Genomic DNA, 10,537 nt, shown 5'->3' with positions numbered 1-10,537 from the left:
TCTGGGCCCCTCAGTTTAGGAAGGATATCGAGGTCCTGGTGCAGGTCCAAAGGAGGGCAACTAAGCTGGTGAAGGGACTTAAGTAAATATCCTATGAAGAGAGGCTGAGGGAGCTGGGGGTGTTCAGCCTGGAGAAGAGGAGGCTCTGAGGAGACCTCATCGCTGTCTACAGCTCCCTGAAAGGAGGGTGTAGCCAGGTGGGGGTTGGTCTCTTTTCACAGGCAACTCTCAGCAAGACAAGAGGACACGGTCTCAAGTTGTGCCAGGGGAGGTTTAGGTTGGATATTAGAAAGAATTTCTTTACCGAGAGGGTGATCAGACATTGGAATGGGCTGCCCAGGGAAGTAGTGGATTCTCCGTCCCTGGAGATATTTAAAGAGACTGGATGTGGCACTCGGTGCCATGGTCTGGTAACTGCAGCAGTAGTGGATCAAAGGTTGGACTTGATGATCTCTGAGGTCCCTTCCAACCCAGCCAGTTCTATGATTCTATGACCCCCAAGCCCCCAATCCCCCCATCCCCGCTCACGCTTCCCCCCTCCTGGCCCCGCACTCCCGCCAGAGGCCCGGGGAGGGGTCGAGCCCCTGCGATTGGCTGAGAGAACGGCGGCCCTCGTGTCACGTGACGCGGGGTCCCGCCCCGCCCCTTCAGCCCTTCCTCATATCCGCGCGCTGTCCCGCAGCGGGTGGCCGCCTGGCAGCGCGCGCGGAGGGGAGGCGTGAGGCAGCGGCGCGGGGTGAGCGGGGTCCGGATGGGGACGGGAAGGGGGTGCGGGTGGGTGGCTTGAGGGGCGTCGGTTCCGTCTGGCTTGAGCTGTTCGGGGCCAGGGGAACCGCGGGCTTATCATGGCCGCGTTTGGGTCTTGGCGGGCTCCTTGCCTGCCTTCCCCATTGGCCGTGCCGGTGAGTGAGGAGGGGCGGCTGCGGGCTCGGCTGGCGGGAGCGTGGTGCCGGCTGCCCGCCATCTTGGGTGTGCGTGGGGGGAGTCCTCCTTCCCCCCTCCCTCCTCGGTATCTTTGTGGAAGGCTTTAAAGGGGTTGTAATCCGCGGTGGTGTCTGCGGGGTACTAGCGTGCCAGCGCTGGGTGTCGGCGTGTCGCGGTTTGAATTAAACCTCACGCAGCTGCTCCGGCTCACCCACCCACCCTCTGTGGGATTTGAGGAGGGGGGAGGGGGGGAAGGTAAATGTGCGAAAAGTTGTGGGTTGGCGGTAAAGACAGTTTAATAGGTAAAGGAAAAGCCACGCATGTAAAGCTAAACATTCACTGGGAGGCAGGTGTGCAGCCGCGCTCCATCTCGTGTAACGGTGACGGAGGCAGCCAAGCGCCATCGCTCTGAAGGCCTTTCCCCCTCTTCCACCCGGCTTTATATGCTGAGCGTGACGTCATACGGGATGGGGTATCCTTCTGCTCGTTTGGGGTCATCTGTGCCTCCTCTCAAGGTACTGTGCACCCCGGCTTAGTTGTGTGAGCAGCAGAGAGGCCTTGGCTCTGCATGAGCACCGCTCGGCAGTAATGGAAACATCCTTCTCTTATCAGCCCTGCTTCCAGCACAAATCCAAAACACAGCCCCGTACCAGCTGCTGTGAGGGAAATTAACTCTGCCACAGCCAAAACCAGCACATGGCTGCTCGTGCACTTGCTGCTCCTCTGGAGGGATGGAGCCCTACGAGGGGCTCTGGAAGAGCCAACTGACCCCACAGTTCACGACTGAACTTTTAGTGCTGCTCTAAAAGTTAATAAACTGAAATTCGAATATTTTGTGTACCTGAACTTCAGTTACAGCCAGGTATTAATAGCTTTTTTTTTTTTCAGTGATCCTATGAATTCCAAAATGAAAGATAAACAAGCAGCAGAAAAATCAGGATCTTTGCAGGTATGGGCTTTAAAAAGTCATGCAGCTAGGGGTTAGAAAATAAAAGCTAAAGTTTAAGTGCATCTCAAACAGCAAATTTTTGTTCAGTCGTGTGCTCTGCTCTCTGGGAAATGGTCCCTGTGATACAAGTTTTATATCCACTGAAGAAATACAAAGGGATCTGTTATATGGTGCTTCCACCTGGCTTATGTCCTGTTGGCTTGAGTAACCTCCTGGCAGGCAGAATGACTTGGGAACACCATGTTCTGCTTGGGCATATGTACTTACAGCTATTTTTTTTTTCTATTGCTCAGCAAGCCCTTTTTAGTTTGACAATGTGCTTGCTGTCTTGTGGTTTTGTTTTGGTGTTATTTTTTTTAGGTCCTGGCTTTAGTTCAGTTACTGAGTGCCTGACTGCTAAGGTTTTGTAGAGTATAAGTGTAAACTTACTTAAGGTTATATCTGCCCTGAGCATGCTTTAACTGAAGAATTCATGTAGGCAGTTCTTTTTCTAAAGCCACTCTCCTGAAGTTGCCTTGGAATTGGTGGAAGTGCTCAAAGGATTTAGGCTTTTAGTCACTAAGTTACCAAAGTTTTTAACTATTCTAGCCCTGTGAATTGGTAAGTCTAACTTCCACATCTGGTAGTCCTGTCCTATAGTGACTCTAGGATATAAATCCCTCGGGGTGGCTTTTTGCACTTTCTAATACTTACAAGCAATGGATTAACTCCATTATTAGTCAATTTCTTGGCAAAGTATACTTAACTCTAACCTTCAGTAGCAGCAAGCTGTGCCTGACACACGATGTGATTTTTGTTCCCACAGTGGTTGGTGTTTGTCCTTTAGTTAACAGGAGGGTAATTGGTGGCAGAGACTACCGTGGGAAAGTCCAACTCTTTGTCATATGAAGTAGAGTGTGAATCGGTAACTTTCTCACGCTGGTGTGGCATTGTATTCTGGCTATTCTTGCTTGGTTGTCTGCCATTGTTTGCTGTCCCTTGGTGGCAGTGTGACCAACCCAATCAGAAAGCTTTAATACAGGAAATGGGTATTTATACGTGACAGGGAAAGTGATAAACATGCTGTTCATACAAAACAACCTATCTGAAGTGAAGCAAGGAAGCTTTAGATCCATTTTAATGGGTAATTGAGGCAACACATTTATTTAAATGAAAACCACTTGAAGGTGTTGCTCACAGGTAACAAAAATGGCTACAGCCTAAATTGATGTGTGTGACTTTACCAAGGAAACTTGTAGTTGCTGTTCACTTTTGTCACTCTCCTGGAGTCTCATGCTGCTGTTGCTGAATTCAATCTGGAGAGTTTACTATGGAAGTCATTATGCTGCAGTTGACCTTAAAAGCTAGTCAGAATGCTATAAGACCCATTACATTTTTTTTTATTGAAGAGGTTTCTAAAAGGCAGGGATTGGGCATAGCTTCGTGTGGTTGAGGTCCATCTCTGCTACAATTAACTAGATTTACTTCTTCTCACAAACCTTAACATGGACTAAAGTATTATCTTCTTGTCTTCAAGATGAACCATTGGTTGCCTTAGTGGAAGTGTGACAGATTTCTAAGTCTCAGTATGTATAGAGAAGAGTGACAATGGTCTGAAGCTGTATTTGTCTTTTCAGAAGTACCTCATAGACACATGCGGTGCTGCCCCAAGAAGGACTCTTAAAATGATTCAGCCTTCAGCAGCAGGTTGCCTGGTTGGCAGACGAAATGAGGTATGAATGAGAGGATAACCTGCTAATGTGTAATTATTTCTAATAATAGTGAAATGACTTTGAGCTTTTATCTGAGAACTAAGGTAATTGAGAGAAAAACACCATAATCCCCTAAGGTAGTGTGATACAACTTCAGTTTCCTATTATTCTAGTGATTAAACAATATTAAAAACTAGCTATTTCTGAGAACATCAGAAGAAATTTTGAAATGTTTCCTGGGTATCAAGGATGGTGTTCTTTAGCTAAAACTATATGCTAAAGAACCCAGGGCTTATCAAGCCTGATTTGCAGTCATTGGTAAACAGGCTTACAAGTTTGTATTTTTTAAAAAAAAACCAAAAACCTGTCTGTGTTTTATGCAGAAGAAATCTTCAGTCAAAAGGAAACTCTGGAATAACAAGTTCACCACAAAGGCTTGTAAATCTGAGGTGTCTGTAGACAAGGAGCAAGAAAATGAGAATATGAATGATGTAATTCAAGCCGTAGACCTTATGATAAAAGGTATGTGGTAAATCCTGCTATGTTTTCTTGCACTTACGATGCTATGTTCCCATTGGAATACAACTTAAAAGGTGGTTCCTCCACCAGTTAAATGAGGGCTTATTATTTTTATATAATGCCTAGCAGGAGTTAATGATACTTATCCTCTGTAGTAGAGTAAATACAGTATAATTACTTAATTTTTCAGAATTATTCTCAGATACTGGCTTCTATAAACTCAGTGTGCAGCAGTGTTAAGTCCTGTAGTCTGCTACTTTGGCTTGCCTACAGGCTTTCAATTGACTAGTAATTAAGTTAAAATGAAAGCCTGTTTTAGCATAGCATACTGTGTGTGGTTTCTCAGAACCAGTTGGAAAATATCAAGTCTGATGGGAGACTGAAGTCTGGACAGTTACTTACTCTTAAGAATTTAGTCTTCTACACTGGGTGGGTGAAGACTTGATAGCTGTAAATTTGCAAGTATTTACTGGGAAAATAATACAGAGTGAGTTCTTAACTGTCACATTTCATTGGACAAGTTTGTCTTTAAATGATCTCAATAATTCAGCCTTAGCGCAGACTTACTGTAGTTTCTTACTTTAGGAAACCCTTCACCTCAATATTGGAAAGAAGTAGCTGAAGAAAGGAGGAAGGCTCTGTATGAAGTGCTTCAAGAAAACGAAAAGGTAGCTAGTGAAAGCTCATTAACTTCTTTACCATTGGCTATTGTCTTCCTCTTCTAATGTTTTATTATTTGAATTCAGCTGCACAAAGAAATTGAAGAGAAAGATGGTGAAATTGCCCGCCTTAAAGAAGAAAATGAAGAGCTAATGGCCATTGCTGAACATGTGCATTATATGACCAGCATGATTGAGGTACTGAATTTTCAGTTAATGTTGGGGAATGAAAAATTGAAAAAAAATAGCAAAAATGTTTTTAATATTTTGTGAATTTTAAAACTTTAAAAATTTTTAAATTACTGTCTAAGCTTTTTCCTCTGGGTTTGCTGTAGTCCAGAGGTATGAAACCCCTTTTAGGGAATGAATTTTTCTATTTTAGAATTCAAAAGAGTTGTGAGTGCATAAGAGAGCTGTTTTCTGAAGTGAAGACTCATCCTGCTGTCTTAAAAGAGCAGGTGTTCCGTGTTAGAGATGTTGACATGGGAAGGAAGTGTTCATTTTCACTTTTGACGTTACTTATCTAATGTGTTATGTGGGGCCACTGGCTGAATGAAGTGTTTTATGCAGAAGAAATTCAAAAGTCTGTGCAGGGTCACAAAATGGAGCAGTGAGAAGAAGGAAGCACCTACAGCCTTTAAAATCAAGGCTTCACTGAGGACTTGCCAAATTTCTAACCCAGAAAGGGCTAATGCACTCTGTCTGTAGGGGTTCATAAACTTAAATTTCAAAACCCTGTGCTCTGAGATTATTTGCTGTGGACATATTGTTGTGTTGATTCCATGTGTCCTCTACCAGGAGTAAATTGTCTGTAACAGCCTCTGAAGGTGTGGTAAATTTATAGCCAGCTAACCTTGATACTGAAGTTACCAGCTGGGTTGTTTTTGAAGGGATTGATGAAGCTGAGCGCCTAACAAATACTTTCACTCTCTGGTTAGACTGGGGGAGTGTAAGCAAAATGAAGATTATTGCAAGCAACTTGATCAAGTTAATTTTCAGTTTGTGCAGTTATTTAGGTCAGTCTTTAAAGATTCCATTAAAGTGATATACTTTAATTTTTTTGGGCTTTAGGGGTGCTGGTTGTTAGTGATAAACTCACAGTCAAATACTAAATTTCTTACGGATTTACACCTGCTGTTGGAAACATCCCTGCAGTTCTTTATTAGTTAAGCAAACATTAATTGCAAGTTGTTCACTTCTGAGGCTTTCATGAGAGATGTACCACAGACAAAACTTCAAAAAGCAGCCTCTTACAGTCCTGTTTTTCTTCCTCACATTAGGATAGGTGAGGAACTTGCAGTTTGATCATCAAGTGCTAGAAACTGCTGAGTCTTCCAGTTCATTTAGACTTAATGAAACTTCATTACCGTGATGAAAAATACTGAACTTTAATCTGTTGTATAGTGAATTGCCTAAAATTAAACCTCTGTAGTTTAGTAGTGTAGTAGTAGTAGTGTACTTTAGTGTAGTAAGATGTAACTTGGGAAACTGTTTCCCATATCTTATGCTGCTGAAGGTAAAACCTGTCCTACTGAAGAACCTGAGGAAACCGTAACAGTCAAAGTGGATATGGTCTGTGAGTCAGACACTTAAGTTGAACTCAAATTACTACATCTAAGGTTTTTTGTGGCTGAAAAACATTTTAGATCAAATCAATGATTTCCAAATGAAGATACTTTGCTTCACTCAATATGCACAGTCTTATTCATTGCCTTTTAAGCAGAAAAAACATTATGTTCATGCTGTCTTATGTGTCTGTCTAGAGGTTAACTGGGCAAGCACCTGACAATCTTGAGACTCCAAAGAGTCTGCCTCTAGAGGAATCTGAACAAGAAAATGAAGAGCTTAACTCTGGAGGTGATGCAGACAGCCCTTCTGAAGAAAGACCATTGCAAGTATCATGTGGCTTCAGGCAGAGTACAGCAGATCTTGCTTCAAAGGAAGAAAATCATTTACAACTGGAATGACAACCTAAAATAGCCTTATGTTTGTGGCTTTTAATTGCAGGCTTCCTCTTGAAAGGGTATACTAAAACTTCTCAGGTGTAGAAACTCTTATGTAAGTATAATAGATGTTGGGTTTTAACTAGAATTATGTAGCAGTGGGGGTATCTGGATACTGCATAGAAAATTTACTACAGGCTGTACATAGTTGCTTGTATAAAATGCAAATACTGTGTATTTCGAACTTGTGTAAATATCCTATCAGGTGGTCTCACATGATACATGGAAATTAATAAATCTTTTACGTTACCAAAATGGTGTCTTACTTGAGGGAGGCCCTCCCAGGGGAGGATTCCCCGTTCTGTGGGGAATGATTAGTTCTAGGTTTGTAAGTCAATGTGACTCTTGTAAATGGAAGCTTTCAAGTTTTTTGGGGGTGTACCTGGGGCACTCTTTAACACCTTTAGATTTGCAGAATTTGGGAGAACAGTGTATTGGTGGATAGGGAAACCAAAGTAAAAGTGCTGTTGCAGAGGCTTCAGAAAGTCAAGAATGGGTAATAAGTCTCAAGATGTAAAGTTTAGTTAGATAAGTGCTTTTCAGAGGTTTTAATATTGCATCTGTCTTTTAAAACAGGGAGCCTTTTCTAAGATGTATAGATAAGGGCTTAAGTAAGTAGGAGCTATTAGACAGCTTTTAGAAACAGATTTATGGGCTTATAAAGAAAAGTTGGGGTGTTCTGTCTTCTAATAACAACTGTACTGAAAATTAGATGGGGACAAAGCAGCCTACACTTCTGAGTATCCTGAAATAAAAAACATGTTTCAAGGTATTGCTCTGGTATTTACTGACAGATGAGGTACATTTTTTACCAAGATAATGTTCTGAAGGGTTTATAGCAATAAAAAAAGCACTCTTAAAACTTAATGCTGTTCAAAACTTCAAGCATTTTTCCCATTTGTTTTCAGTTACTGAGGTGAGAAAGAGTATAGTTTTTCCAGTCCTGAGTGAACTCAGTTCTGTACGTAACTCCCAAGGATAGTCTTTAAACAATGGTGGCCATGGCAATATCTTGTGAAGATCTTAAAACTGAGTATCTCTCTCTGGAGGCAGAGAGAATCAGGGATTCTGGTTAATGGAGCTATCAAGCCTTGCTAAAAAGGATGCTTCAGGGTATGTGTGAATGGACCTGTGGAGCTATAGGCTTAGCAACTTTAGATTCCTTCCCTATCTGATTCTCCCTGTTGGTGTTAGTAAGTTAATAGACATTTCACAGCTCATTTCAGTTGTGACTTTCAAGGAATGTCTGAACCATTGTAGGAACTAATATTCCTTCTGGCTTCCATTTAACTTGGAATCTGGTAACCATAAAGTAAGGCATGGTATTTTTCCTGGCAAATGTGTAAACAGAAGATTACACCCTTTCCTTCATGGTGGAGAAATAGTGACAAAGGTGTGGTCTAACTTGCACTGATGCTCTATTTAAGAATAAAAAAAAACTACTGGCATGACTGCTTTGTGGAGTAACGTTGGTATTCTGCTGAAAAGAAAATGACACTGCAAGTTACTTAAACCTTCCTTATCTTGGATTTTAAGCATTTTTAGTGTCAAAGTAGTTCTTCAACAATAGTAAATGTGGAAACAAATTTTAATTTGCCAAAATAGTCTCCATACAGTGCTCTTTAGTTTGTTATTCATAGTTAGTCATTCTTCAGAAGTAGCTTTGGTTTTAAACATCAGGAATATTTTGCATTTGTAGTGTATAGAAGGGAAGATAGCATTGTTGCATGATCAGCTGTCCAGGCAGACCAGACCAATCCAACTGAGACAGCAAGTGCAACTTTTACACCATTAACCTGCCTACTCTGTGAATTGTAATACAGGTGCTGTTGTAAGAACAAAGAACTGCCAGAAAGCAACAAATCTGGAATTTGTGTGCATTATCTGCACCTGGCTCTTCTTATTTTCATCAAGATGGTAAAGAAGAATGCTCATTTAGATGAGAGTTGTGCTTTTTCTTTAAATAGAAAAAAACATCCCTTAATTAGCTAGATCCTGTTGAAATGCATAGTGTGCAAAATAAATCTTGGAAGTACTTTATTTAGGCTCATGCATCTATGGGAGCTTCTGGCCCACTTGTAATAGAAGAACTTTTTACATCCAAAAGATATGGACCATTTAGGAATAGATACACTTGCATCTGAAGTCATCAAGGTTATAGTGACTTTATTAATTTTAGTTCAAGAGCAGAGAGAATAAAAGGATACAAACTCTTCAGCATGCTGCAGAAGAGCAGGTATGAGTGCTGACCTCTGTGGCACATAAGGAGAGCATTTGTATGGGGCGTCTCATCAGACAATTGGATCTTGGTCAAATAATCTCTCTATGCCTATTGTGTGAGGAATGTATGAAAGTGTCATAAGCTTTGTGCTGATGCATTAATCACTCTTTAAAAAAAGTTCTAAAAGGATCAAGTTTCATTTATTGTGCTGAAAGTTCCTGAATATTTTGTTGAAACATGAAGTTGTGTATGTATAGTATGAGAACTTTGCCTGCATGTATGAAAGGCTTGTAAAATGTGTAGAAATTATACAATGATTTGTGTTATCAGTTCTCTTGCAACCATCTGACCTTTTATTTTTGTTTAAGAATATAGGAGAACTCCTACCACTGAAACACCTATGTAGCGGTGAAAATCAATGTAATTATGGGCAAATTTTCATATTCAGCTGTATTACAGAGAAGATCCTGTCTAGCAGAATAAAGTTATCAGTTCTGGAACCTAACTGCAGACTGATTGTCTCCAAGAAGTTGTGGTTTTTTGATCAGCATGCTGACTGACTCCTGCTGTTTGCAGAGGCCAGGGCTACAATTTTGGCTTTCACTGCAGTATTTTAAACCTGCTCTGGGGTCCACTGCACCTACTGCATCCTAGAACGTCTTCCATAAATGCACATGTCCTAGCAGGACAATTTCAGCTCTGTAAGACTGAAGTGTTTGGAGATGGGCCGTTTGTAGGTGTCAGATGTTTTAAGACGGGACTATCAGAGGCAAGCCCACTGGGGTGGGGGTGGTGGTTTGCAGGGAGGAAGAACTTCTAATTGGTTTAGCAATAATAACAATTGTAGCATATAGGCCCATTTTATTTAAGACAATGAGTGGAGAAGTGAATTAGATGATAACTACTTGCCTGGGCAACTGAAACCCACTTGGTGTTTGGCATCATATTGCTTACATGCCTGCAGCACTGGCACGATCTACAGCTTATTTTGCAGCCTGTGCACAAGTAATGAAGTTGGTTATTGATTTTTGCAAGGAAATATGCTGCATATTCATTTACTTCTTAAGGGCCACCTGAGGTGGTTTTCTTTTCAGAACAGGATTTGCAATTTGGAGCAGAAGGTTTGCAAATCTACCAAGGCCGTGTTTCCAGTGCTCTGTTTTTTGAGACTGATTTGTGTTATCATCAATATTTTCTGCAGCAGAAAATGTATATTGTGTGCTGTTAGTTTGTCTTCTTATTCTTGTAATAACACAAAGTAGTTCAGCAAATTATAATAGTGTTGTGAGAAACTCTAATTTGCTGCTGCCAACAACTGCCAGTAATGAATGTGTGATAGGTCATGCTCAAGGTCAGACCCTTAGGTATGACAATGTTTCTGGCATACCTCTGGGGACACCACAGCCATTTGAAGGGAGAGTGTTACAGATCATAGGATAATTCCATTGCAGATCAGCAAAGCTGGAGTCCACACTTAAGATACACAGGCTGGCAGTCTTCTCTTTTTCAAGGGTCTTACCCCAAAGCACAGAAACTTGAGGGATTTTGTTTGGTTTTCATTAACGTGAGGG

At 41.5% G+C, this 10,537-nt stretch overlaps 1 protein-coding gene across 2 annotated transcripts; it reads left to right on the top strand.

The window, feature by feature from the left end:
* Positions 1–639: 639 nt before the first annotated feature.
* On the top strand, positions 640–9,471 carry GMNN (geminin DNA replication inhibitor). Of its 2 annotated transcripts, none has more exons than XM_030446221.1 (7): positions 640–736; positions 1,813–1,873; positions 3,490–3,585; positions 3,948–4,086; positions 4,669–4,751; positions 4,830–4,940; positions 6,506–9,471. In XM_030446221.1, the coding sequence occupies exons 2-7, from the start codon at positions 1,820–1,822 to the stop codon at positions 6,707–6,709; spliced, it is 687 nt and encodes a 228-aa protein (XP_030302081.1). In that variant the 5' UTR covers positions 640–736; positions 1,813–1,819; the 3' UTR covers positions 6,710–9,471. The 2 variants fall into 2 exon arrangements, with proteins under 2 accessions (XP_030302081.1, XP_030302082.1); XM_030446222.1 differs by lacking the exon at positions 640–736 and adding an exon at positions 952–1,009.
* Positions 9,472–10,537: the final 1,066 nt, after the last annotated feature.

The sequence above is a fragment of the Calypte anna genome, chromosome 2, assembly GCF_003957555.1.
Source record: "Calypte anna isolate BGI_N300 chromosome 2, bCalAnn1_v1.p, whole genome shotgun sequence".
Classification (NCBI taxonomy): domain Eukaryota; kingdom Metazoa; phylum Chordata; class Aves; order Apodiformes; family Trochilidae; genus Calypte; species Calypte anna.
The sequence above is the reverse complement of the archived record's forward strand: the minus strand, read 5'-3'. Positions and strand labels throughout refer to the sequence as shown.